This window comes from Scomber scombrus, chromosome 8 (genome assembly GCF_963691925.1).
Source record: "Scomber scombrus chromosome 8, fScoSco1.1, whole genome shotgun sequence".
NCBI lineage: Eukaryota > Metazoa > Chordata > Actinopteri > Scombriformes > Scombridae > Scomber > Scomber scombrus.
The window spans coordinates 25,846,797-25,859,810 of record NC_084977.1 but is presented as its reverse complement, the minus strand read 5'-3'; the positions used below and the strand labels follow the sequence as shown (position 1 = coordinate 25,859,810).

The following is a 13,014-nucleotide window of genomic DNA, read 5'->3' as shown; positions in this document are numbered from 1 at the left end:
TTGACACAGTGTAATATTTGGGGAGGCATGGAGGTTCTTGAATTACCCTTCTTGGTTTAAATGTGCATAAATAAGACTGGAGCTGACAGTAGCTGAGGCTAAAAATACTTTAAGAGACGTAGCACCTAATTTAGCAACGAGACGAGAAAAGGCAAAACACCACAAAGAGTGATTCTGCAAGCTCAACAGGAACCTGGCACAGTGATATTTGATCAAGACTGTGCTCTGGCAAAAAAACACCTCTGAATTGAACAACAGATCACTTGCAGCAAAAAGGGAAAATGGCGATGGATCTAAAGTAGCTACTACCAAGAAAAAGGAGTCATGTAAGTAAATGAATTTTGGACCATCACTGCACCACCTCGTAAATGCCCCCAAAAGTGCAACTGTTAGCTCAGTGCCATTCATGTTCAGCATCAACACTAACACTGCCAGTCTGCAGGGTGGCCTTTCCAAAAACTGGTACACATGGTGGAGTGCCAAAAAATGAAGCCCTGTGGTGTGTGAAAGAAAATAAACAGAGATTAGCTATTAATACACCAGGACCGAGAACCCCATGTGTCTAATTTGTTTTGTGCAGCACGCAGAGAAGGTGAAATCAAGAATGAAGTAAATACCAGTATTAACAGAAAGCACAGAGAAATGTGAGAAGACTTTTTGAAATTACCACTTAAACATTTGTAAGGTCACACCATATCTGTCATCTCAATTACTGTAACTCTTTGTTCACAGGCCTCTAGTCCTGATTATTTTCTTTTGATTTTTAAGCTTAGGATTTCTTGTTTTTACTGTAATGCACTTTGTAACTTTTGTAAAGTGCTATATAAATAAGTTGTTATTGTTAGTGACCTCCTGACAGTTTACAGATCACTGTGTTCTGCTGACTCTCACATTATCTGCTCTTCAGTCCAGGACTGACGCCAACAGTGATGCTGCATTTAGTCCTTACACCTCCAGACTCAGGAGGTGCCGACCTGCAGAGTTGAGGATGTGCACCTCTCTCAACAACTTTTAAAACAAAAAACTCAAAACTCATCTTTTTGAAAATTGCTTTTACTTTTCACTGTGAACATGTTAGCACGCTGATGTTAGCATTTAGCTCAAAGACAGATAAGTAAAGGCCCTGCAGAGTTGCTACAGTTGCTGTAGATATGTTGAAGGATGCATACCTGTACATGTAGCAAGTATACAAAACAATGAAATAAGCCTTACTGTGAGATCAGTAACTAAACATTTTCATTAATGCAACCTTACTGTTATATTATCTACCAAATAATGAAACAACTGATACTGGATTTTTGGGCTCGATGCCAATACCAATATAAAGGAGTCAAAAAAAATCTGATGTCGATATATCAGCCGATAATCATACGAAAAACATACATTTTTTTGTAATGATCCCTCAGATGTGGTCATCAAACACTTATGATTAATATAATATAATGAAAACATGTACTGAAGCTCATGTTATTTTACCATTTAACAATAAACTTCACTGTATAAAATGACATTGGCACACTGAAACAATTAACTTCACTGGGAATTTGATCATTATAAATAATAACTATAAAACTACTAATAAAACTATGTCAGCAGATATCAGACAACATATATGCCAATACTGATATATCTGTTATAGGTCAATATCACATGATAATATCAACTGACAGCTATGGTCGGGCTCTGCTATCAAACTATGTGTTAGGCTTTGGATGTATGAAGTGAAGAAGTTGGATAGACTTTCATTTGTCATGTTTGGTTAACAGAGAAATAAATTACTGTAAATATATTAATTAAAACATGTATTATGATAATAATAATACATATATTTATACAGCACTTTTCAAAACATTGAAGTACTACGGTGAGGCAGTAAAATCAGACAAATATAACAGAATAAAACATGTTCATTATACTAGCCATCCTTCAAAGGTGTATTTCTTCAAAGTGAAGCTGCTACTGATCAGTCCAGTAATTGCGTGACGCTGAGGTAAACACAGCATCCACAAGCTTGTTCCACTCTGGATGAAGTGGATAGAGAATAAAGTGCCCCAAGACTAAACTTTCTCTTTAATTTATGACATGAAGGCGTCGTGCTATTGTAGCAGAATTGTAATTTTGTTTGCAACACCCATGGCTCGTCATGTAAATCTACTGTTGTTGCGTTGTTATGTCTGTTTTTTTTGCTGACACCATGTTTTTGAAATGCTGAGCAGACTCTTTAAAGACAACAGGGTCAGCCCATTAGCCAACACTCCAGATTGATGTTGCATGTAGAAATAATCGGGTGAGACTTTGCAGGCTGTGTATAAGCCGAAGTGTAGCTGAAGGGGATCGCGTGCAGATAAGAGCAGTTCTGAGACACTGAGCCCACTGGAGCTCCTGTGGGCCCTAATGTAAAAAAAAACAAAAAACACATTTGAAAGGACCTTAAATGTAATAGCAACATAGATACACTTGCTTTCATTCTTTCCCTCTTATAATCCAGTCCAGTTTTTGTTTCAGCTGTTCATCCTTGTATTGTAGTTTAATTACATATTTTCCTGGGGGAGAGGTTTGCCTTGATTTCATGTGTGGAAGACTTTTTTTTAGATTTCCAGAGCCTGGTGCATAATTGCCATCCTAATTGATTCTGAGGTCATGAGAGGGTGCATTAAAAGGAAACCTGCTCTGCGTGAGTTCTGCAAAGTTTGTGTGTGTATTAGAGTGTATACATGTTATCTGTATACACCATCGTTATAATTAATATTTGATTTGTGCAAGTACACATCTGCGTCTGAATATGTGCTCTTGACTGAGGTGTCCTTCCGTGACGCTGTGTCATTCCACTTCAACGCCTGATTGGTCAACAACTGTGTCTGCGGGCGGTATGACGTCTTTTCACTCCAGGAGGGCTTTTAGCATGTGTTTGGCTTGTGTATGTGCGCGCCTGCGTGTTATTTTGGTGTGCTCATTTAACCACGAGTGTGATGTTCCCAAGCGTATTTTCTCTCACTTTCTCTCAGAGGCATACATTCATACAGTACATACAGTACACACACACACACACGCACACACACACACACACACGCACACACACACACACACACATTCACATAAATCAGGTTTAATTTGCAGTCTTTGAGCAGTAGAGTAATCTGGTTAGAACATAGTATGTTAATTAGCAAAAGATTAACTGACCTCACTTGCCATCTAACCACCTGTGCTTATACACCACACCACAGCACACACACACACACACACACACACACACACACACACACACACACACACACACACACACACACACACACAGACACACACACACACTGAAAGAGAGAGAGAGAGGCAGTGAAACAGTAAAAACTTCTAATTCAGCATCTGTGATGGTAGTAGTCTGATTTCTCCCTCGTGGGCCACAACAAGGATTTAACAGCCTCCTTGACTGCTACAATATCGCACAGATTTACCCGCTGTTTTCTCTGCCATAAAATGGTTTTGGTTTCGTGCCGTTGTGTAGTGTAGGTTGAGGAGGTGCATCACTGTGGGGGAGGTGGGCGCACTGCGATCACAGCCTCCAATATGTCAAAAGTAATTAGGCTGATCGCAGAGTATACCCTATTATGCACAGAGAGGTGTGTGCTTTGCGCTGTTAATTAGACTGATGAGTAGATGTGCTCTAATAAGCCCAGCATAGACCATCAACTACATTTTATTCTGATTAGGCTTCTTCCCCTTAAAACTGAAAATTCACAAGGGATGTTTGCTTATATGATTATGTTATGTTGTTCTTTTTCAAGTAGTCTGTCATTTGTTCAAATATACAAAGAGTAGATATGAAACCAAAGACAGCTAATCTGCAAATGTTTTGACAATTGAGCGTTCATTTCAGTAGTTTTTCAGCCAAAGAAATGCGAAACATTTGCAGGTTTCAGTCTTTAAAATTGTATTATTTACTGGTGTTTGTCATATGTGACCGTTTATGGACTGTTAGTCAATAAAACAAGCAGTTTGAGGATGTACCCTTAAGATACGAGAAAAATGTAATGGGAATTTTGGTAATGCTTTATTTTACAGGCCCCTTAATTTAATACTAATTTCCAGGATTTTTTTGCAGGTTTAACAGTGCAATTTTTAGAATTTTATAAGGAGGGTGATGTAGCTTGGTACAAATTATATGAACAAAAACAGTTTAATTAAGAATTTTTGCAAATTAATGAAACTACGTATAAACCCATTTGAAGGCAGGAAGTTGATGAGACATTTCATAATATTTTGTTAGTTTATAGTTTTATATATATTTAAATTTTTGTATTTAAGTCATAGTATGATTTTAGCTTTATTTAAAAGATATTTTCCTCACAATTGTTACACTATCATTCATCTCCCCACACTTGGTTATAATGGTCATTCTGCGGGTTGTAATAACATGAAATGATGAATCACAGGGGCCTACCAAGTGTTGCTGGGTATGATAGTGCAATCAATTCTCGATAAGTATATCAGCAGCCAAGTATGTGCATTGTATGCTAAATTTGCCTGAGAATATGCCTTTAACACCATGTTTAAAAGCAGAAAGATGATGGTATGGTACAGACAGTGAACAGCCATTGTTGTATTCTTTAAGCAAAGCCCTGAATCAAATCCCTGCTTTCAGTACTTTGCTGGAAGGTGTAGCTTGTACAGGAACTATTCCAACATATCTTCAGTCAACACTGTGGATTTCTATCTATATTACCATCTTCCTTTTTAGTCTGTTTTCTTTTTTTCTTTTTTTTTTTAAAACCAAGCTTCAAAGATTTTCGAACAGGAAAAATATGCCATGCAGAAATAAACTGGATCTATATTCTGCTGTGGATCATTTAAAAAAAATCTTTGTTGACAACATGTCACTAAACGCATTGAAGCTACAAATTAGATAGTGACAATTGTCACCGTTTGAGTAAGCTTTGGTGTAAGATTTTGATAGTCGACTACATTTTTGCATGACAAGCATTTCATTTTCCCAAATGACCTTCACTCCCAAGGGAGAGCTGAAAAACTGGGTTCTGCTGTAATTAGGCTAGCTCATTGACAAAAAAAGAAGCACCCAAGGTAGAGAGGGGGAGGGGGAGGAGGGGAGGGGGGGTGTGGGATAAAAGACAGGGAGGTTGAGTGAAGGAGAGGATGAAGGTGGGGAGGGTGTGAGGAGGAGAGCTGATAATGAGAAGCAGGGTGACAGAATGAAAGAGTGCACAAGGAGGAGAGCATGTCAAGAATCGAGGGGGGTTGTTTGCCTGCGGCTGCCTCATGGTGTGATGTCGTTGAATCTTCTCACCATGTTTTATTACAAAGGGCTCTATGTTAGGGTCTGTGCTGTAAGCATGCCAACTAACTTATGTCGGCCCGATCAACTGAGGATGTCCGCTCGCTGCATCGTGTCACTGTTCATTTTTACATAATATTAGTTTAGTTCGCCCACAAGAAACACCAAAGAGGGGGCCTGAGTTAAATTAAAAGACAGTAATTGGAGCACAAGCATCTTCTCATATGGCACAATAACACCAGAGTTCATAATTGTGCATTTATCAGAGACAACAATGCAGAATTCATATTTTTTTAGCCCTCATGTGGTTCAAACATTGTTATTTTGGCTTTAAATTGCCAGTCCCTCTGACAGCTGAGAGCAACACTGAACACTTTCTATTGTTTGAATAAGTTTATCCTCACTTTGCTCTGTTTTCGCTAACGAGGTGACGGTCAAGTATATTTCTTCTAACAAGCTTTTGTTTCTGGGGAAGTAGAATACCATAAAAATTTCAAGAGTTTGATTATTTGCTGCACTATCCATGCTAGTATTTGATGAAAAATAACTGTCATCCAGAACTGTACCCTCCTAGGTTTTTGATAGAATGGGATTTTTCTTCCACTTGTTGTAACGTACCAACTCATATTTTATGTACTGTGTGTTCTTTTTATGTCAATTGTCAATTAATAATTTAATAATTTGAATATAATTTTTAAGGGTGTATTTGTAACTTCTGGCTAGAGACTATATATGTAAAAAAAATACTCTCGTTTACTCACAGCAATGTTTATTAATGTGCACGGTCCCTTTTAAATAAACCATTAAAATAAACATGCATGGAAATGTTAATGTAAATTATTTTTTTTCCCTCCTGATATTCCTTTTATTTGGCAATTTTCAAACTGTCAGATATAAAGAAAGAAAAACAGACCGATCATAATCATCCCCAGGGCTGCACCCATAATGTTTCAGCATTAACCGAGTAGGATCTATAATATGTAGTGACATGTCTTACGATGAATGTTTGTTGTCAGGTTGCTTTGTTGTTGAGTTATTTTAGGCTTCTCAGCTTTTCAATGCCTTTGTTGCAAACTGAGAGTCTCTCACTCTGCTGTGATTTAATCAGTGTGTGGGGTTTGTATGTGAGGATAATGTACCAGATAGAGCTCGTAGTGTAAGGTCAGGTGGGAACATGAAGTCATTAGTGGAGCCTTGATCAGACGAGTGCCACCTACACACTTTGTAATTATTATTTGATTTATACTATTGTAACTGCTAGTGTCAGGCGCTTTCTCATTAGTGATGCGTTGCATGATGCAGTTACTTATAGCAGTAGTGTAAGGGATTACAATTAGAATACATTTAGGTACATTTAGGGTTGTGTGACATCGATGTAGATACATATATATAACACATAATGTTATCACAATATTGATTATATTGTAAAATAATATTAATCTTTATAAAAAATCAACCAGGAAACTGTTTATCGAAAACATAACTAGACAGAAATGTTAGTTTTTGACTCATCCAGCAGATTAAATTCCTGACAAAGCAAAGTACTTCATCATATTGATGCACAACTCAGCAGTGGACACCTGTGCTGTTCAATGATTTGCAACATTGCTCACAATTGCATACTCTGTGCGAAAAGAGATAGCTTTCACAGTATAAACGTTGCAGAAAAATGATGGTTGACAAATTTATATTGTTTTTTTCCTAATTAAATTACTGTCACTAATCCCTGTAAAACTGTGTTAGATAGGAGCAGGATAGGAGGACTGGTATCCCTTTTGTCTCTATGTGTTCAGTGGACAGATTGTGACTGGTCTAGGACATTTTATCTTAGTGTTAGGAGACATGGCTGACCTTTGCTAAAGGAGGTCTACACAAACACAAATGGCTGTTTATTCAGATGGTGTGTATTAATAGCTGGGGCCACTGATAAGCCTAACTACGTTCAAGAGTCACTTACAGTGGAGTGTTTCATGCAGTTGCAGGGGCAAAGGCAGCTGTTGATGGTCAGTAAATATAGAAGATGTGACATATCGGGGGTTTTGAGTTGTTTGAAGTCACCTTTGGTATCATTAACTTGGTTAATTACTTCTAACATTGAGTAAAGACATGTATTTACTTAGCTTTACTTTCAATACGAAGAACTTAACATCTAACTAACTCTAACCCTAACTCAGCTTTTGCTGCTTTCTAACTAGCATTACTCATCACTTGCTACCAGCTAAACAAACCATTCACTACCACAGACTTCATCTGTTACTCAATGTAAAGTATTACCACAGCTAACTGTTTTCTGTTCCTAATTGTTATTGCTGCTGCTGACTTCTATGTACTTTATTTTCTAACTGGATTACCTTTGTTGTCATTGTGCCATCTTATTAATTTTGTTTATACTGTATTCGCATAAACAGAGTCCTGGTTATTTATTTGTGGCTACTTATCTCATTGATCAAAAAGAGGGTAGAAAGGAGAGAGAAAGAGATTGCAGAAAGGATATAAGGATATAAATAGGGCATCTATGAATATGAATGGCACACATTATACAGTACTCATGCTGGCATCTGAACCGACTATTAATTAAACACATACCTGTCATCTTCCTGCTGCTCCCCTGTCCCCCCTCCCTCTGTCTCTCTTTTTGTCCGACAGAGACAGTGATGGATACAAGGACAGCGACAGCTGAGCTTGGCTGGATATCGTTCCCTGCCAACGGAGTAAGAACAATGTTCAAGAGTATATTGAACGTGTGTAAAGGTGTATCTGTGAGTGACTCTTTGTGTGTGTGTGTGTGTGTGTGTGTGTGTGTGTGTGTGTGTGTGTGTGTGTGTTTACACCCTTGGGGAAAGCAGTTTAAGTACATTGTACAGTGCTCCATTAACAGGTCTGTCAAAATCATAATTACAGTGGCAAGGTGACACCAATTAACTGCTATTGATTCAGAATAGAACAGATTCCAATAGATCTGAAAAGTGTAGCACAGAAGAGATTACGATTGGCTAAATTTGTGAATAGAATAGAATAGAATAGTATAGAATAGAATAGTATAGTATAGAATAGAATAGAATAGTATAGAATAGAATAGAATAGTATGGAATAGAATAGAATAGTATAGCATATAATAGAATAGAATAGTCCTGGTGGGTTCCACCCACTTTTTGAACTCCTTTGACTTTTTAAGTACAGGCTTGGCTAACAACGTGTTACAGTGGTCTGGTTTGTTTGAGGTGAGGCTCTCTAATTGTGATGAATGGCTGTCCCTGCACAGCACATAACAGAGAAGTAGAGGATGGAAAAAAAGTTAATGAGGGAGGGGAGTGGGGGGGTGGGTTAGGAAAAGAGAGAGAGAGAGAGAGAGAGAGAGAGAGAGAGAGAGAGAGAGAGAGAGAGAGAGAGAGAGAGAGAGAGAGAGAGAGAGGGAATGAAACAAAATGTGAGGGAGGGAAAGAGAAAGTTAATTTGTGTCAGGGCTTGGTAAACCCATTAATCATTTTAGCCTCTACTTTCTCTTCTTCCCCTTCTTCCTCCCTTCTCATCCACACCCCCTGCCCCTTCCACACACACACAATCCCCAGTGGGAGGAGGTGAGTGGCTATGATGAGAACCTCAACACCATCAGGACGTACCAGGTGTGCAACGTGTTTGAGCCCAGTCAGAACAACTGGCTCCTCACCACTTACATCGACAGGCGGGCGGCTCAGCGTATCTACGTGGAGATCCGCTTCACTGTACGCGACTGTGCCTCCATTCCCAGTGTCCTGGGCTCCTGCAAAGAGACGTTCAACCTTTACTACCTGGAGACTGACAGGACCGTGTCAGAGGGCATCAAAGGGGTGGAGTACTGGGCAAATGCTCCCTTCCTTAAGGTAACTGCGCAGGAAATAGACCCTTTGAATAGCATTAATTAGCATTTTTAAGTAAAATGTTGATGTTATACTGAGAGCTGCAAACCCATGAGTCTCACTTGTTGCTACTATAGACAAGACCCTCCACAGGGCTCGAAATCAAACATCTGGGTAAGTTCAGAATAAGCTGTCCAAAATTGATCAAAAGTCCACAAGTGGATCATCCTAAAAGCTGAGTTTATTGAACATGGTCTACCAAGTTATGAGCTATTAAAATGTAAAACGTATCAATTGAATGCGATTCCCCAGTGCTCCCTGGGATTCATACTTTACTATTTCACTTCTTTCCCAAAGATGTAGTACAGTATACAAAGACTGAACCAATTTTCTGTCAGCATATTCAGAAGTTTCCCATCCAAGTCTTGGAAATCTCCTAGTTGCTACCTCTGGCACCATCATGGAGATTCATGTGGATACAGCAAATTACGGCTAAATTATCCTATAATAAATCTATATGGTATGTTGGCACAAGTGCATTTATCCATTATTTTACAGCAGCTTTAAATATTACCTAGCAAATCTAAAATTCCAGAAAGAATAGGAAAAGATGAGCCAAATATGTGTTTCTTTCTTTCTTTTCTCTATGCTATAGGTTGACACCATCGCAGCAGATGAGAGTTTCTCCCAGGTTGATTTCGGGGGAAGGCTGATGAAGGTGAACACAGAAGTTCGGAGTTTTGGGCCGCTGTCCAAAGGCAGAGGGTTCCACTTGGCCTTTCAGGATCTGGGCGCTTGCATGTCCCTTCTGGCTGTCAGGGTATTCTACAAAAAATGCCCCAGCGTTGTGCAGAACTTTGCGTTTTTCCCAGAGGTATGGATCATAACTAACTAAAAACTGTGTTGTTCTATCTATCAGATACTAGTGCAGCTGTTTCTGAAAACATATAAATGTGCAAATATAGGTTTTATTCTGATTCTGATTCTGTGCAGACACTGACTGGAGCAGAGTCCACCTCATTAGTCATCGCCAGAGGAAGTTGTATCCCCAATGCTGAGGAAGTGGACGTGCCCATAAAGCTCTACTGTAACGGAGACGGAGAGTGGATGGTACCCATCGGCAGCTGCAGCTGCAAGGCGGGTTATGAACCAGACAATGGCAACGTGTGTCGAGGTAAATCTTTGCATTAATGAGGCCTAGTAGTCCAAAATGCGCTCATAAAAAATGGAAGAAAATTGAACACACATGCAAATACTGCACTGCAGCACAACATATTAGAAGGGGTAACCTGAAGACTGAATTAATTCTGTTTTAATGACCTTGCTACCAACAGACATCGTACAGGAAAGTCATATTGTCTTGTAGCAAAATCTAACAAGCCAGTATAACAGAAAATCAATATCGAACAAAAAAATCAATATCCAGTAAACATGCTTCTAATATTCAACCACAGCGACCATGGTATTGACTCAGTGAGCATACAGCAAACACACAAGACCATACAAAACATATTAAAGCAGAAATAACAACTGTGATCAATATAGAAACAATCACGAACCAAGAAGATCAAACCAAACATGCTGGAATGAAATAAATAGCTTATCTTCATTTTCCCACCTTCCAAGTTCCTACAGTCCACTTAGCCTGCAAAGTATCTTAGTTTTGTCTTGTGTTTCATTTAATTAAATCCAATTTTCTTGTTAAAACCCAGTGTACTGATGAGTCCACAGGATGCAGGGAAAACATTAGATCAAAAATAGTTTGAAGTTATATTAAACATGTTCCATTACAGACTTGATGTTGTATTCCTACTATAACACACATGTTATTACCTGCTATCTTATGTACACACAGTACACAGTATATTGTATACATTACATGGTCAAAAGCTTGTTTTGATTGAACATTGTTTGCAGATCATCTTAACACCACCTTTTCCAGGGCATTTTAAGCCCATGCACACTGCAACTGCCTTATAGCACAAAAATATACAGCCGGTTCCTGCATCCCACTCTTCAAAATATACACTAACTGTACATAAACATACATAAACTGCTGCAAGAACGTATTGTTATTATTGTATGTTATTTACAATTTTACATTTATACAAGATATACATTCAAAGGGGGGAACAAATAAACAAAAGAAAAAAGTTAAGTACAAAATGGTACACTGATAATACCATACAACAACACATGACATAGAAGGCAGGGTGGAGGGGGGCTCGTAGTGCAGTGCTGTAATTATTTAGTTCATTATCACAGGGTCAACTTGACCTGTACTGGGGAAACAAGGTTACAAATTAATCTCGTATTGGGTTGCTCAGTATTAATCTATATTAATTGCAAATATGCTGAAATGCATTTCTAAACTTGAGCTCTAAGCCCCCAATTCATTCCATAGGTCAATATTATTCATAAAACGCTGAATCACAACAGAAGTTATCTCAGGGCACTTTCCACAATACAATTTAATTATTAAGAATGCATATTTAAGAATGACATTTAGTAACACGTATCACATCAGCTATTTGTTCCCTACCAATAATATTATATAGCAATAGAGAAAAATTAAAGTTTCTATTCCAATTTAACAAAATCATTCCCTCATCTGCATAAAATGCCAGAATAGCAACTAGGCCTGTCTGTTTTGACCTTAGCTGTGCAGCCCTAGACCCTACCAAGCAATCAAAAAGACAAGGAGAGAGATTTATATTAATTATTACTGAAATTGAATTAAACACTTCTGTCCAGCAGGACTGCAGGGAAGTGCCACGGCATATGAATTGAAGTACCCACTCGTCCATAACCATACCAGCAGAGATCATAGGAGCTTGGGTCTATTTTTCTAGCTCTGGGAAGGATTTTTAATGTGCAGCATAAAACTAATGAATGTTGCAATATAGTATGTGATTACAGCATTTAAAAAAGACCAAATATCAAAATGTGGCTTTTACATGTGTTTTTATGTTATTTATTTTATATGACATGGAGATTATCTTTTGAATAACTGCTGTTCGTTATATTTAAATCCTGGCTTTCTTTACTACACATCCCCACTGCTTGACTGCTCTATGCTGAGTCGAATTGAAAATGTGTTGTTGCACAGGGAAGAAAAGTATGTCATTTTTTTTGCATTGCTTGCTGAATAATCACATGCATGTACTGTGTATGTATTTTCATATGGTTTTGCTCAAGGGTGCAGCCCACGATGTTCCAAATGTTAATATTAATAGAAGCAGACTTTTGTGAATATGGCACAGAAATAGCTCCTCTTCCCTCAATGTTCCATATATTTCTAACTCTTTTTGTTTCCATTTTTATCTGCCCTCTTTCCCCATTTCCTCTCCAAAGTAGTACCCGTAATTTCTTATTCTCCCTGGAGAGTCTCATCCATTTTGTGTAGGTGTGTGTGTGTGTGTGTGGGTGGGTGTTTGAGCATATGTGTGTGTGTGATGTATGTACATATGGTGCGATGATAAGTGAGGCCGCTTCATCCCATGTTAATTAGTTTAGCGTGTTCCAGCCAGATTAGTCTACTGCAAATTAGTCCTGAACTGACAGAGTGTAGGAGAGATATAACGGTATGAGAAATAAATAAGGAAGGAGGGAAGGAAGGATTGAAGGAAGCAATGAAGGAATGGAAGGAAATAATGAGAGAAAGATAGAAAGAAAAAAATTAAGAAATGGAAGCTGTCTTGAGGGAAGGACTGGGTAGAAAGTGAAAAAGAGGACATGCCAAGGACAGAAAGGTAAAAAAAAAAAGAAGATAAAACCTGGAGCACAGAGGAAACTGATGAATCGTTTTCTATCTGTATCTAGTGAAATACATTAGATGCACTGACGGAAATGTTAGCATAGTCTTTGGTGTCACTGTCACTGTCTCTTTTCTAT

The 13,014-nt window shown here is 38.3% G+C and overlaps 1 protein-coding gene across 1 annotated transcript in view; it reads left to right on the top strand.

Moving 5' to 3' along the window:
- The first annotated feature begins 5,276 nt into the window (after positions 1 to 5,276).
- The window catches only part of LOC133984988 (ephrin type-B receptor 1-like), a 62,958-nt gene continuing 55,220 nt past the window's right edge, over positions 5,277 to 13,014 (top strand). Inside the window, exons 1-6 of the mRNA XM_062424521.1 lie at positions 5,277 to 5,299; positions 5,678 to 5,711; positions 7,933 to 7,995; positions 8,854 to 9,144; positions 9,776 to 9,994; positions 10,114 to 10,294. Of these exons, the coding sequence (XP_062280505.1) occupies positions 5,277 to 5,299; positions 5,678 to 5,711; positions 7,933 to 7,995; positions 8,854 to 9,144; positions 9,776 to 9,994; positions 10,114 to 10,294 (811 nt within the window). The remainder of the gene's footprint in view (positions 5,300 to 5,677; positions 5,712 to 7,932; positions 7,996 to 8,853; positions 9,145 to 9,775; positions 9,995 to 10,113; positions 10,295 to 13,014) is intronic.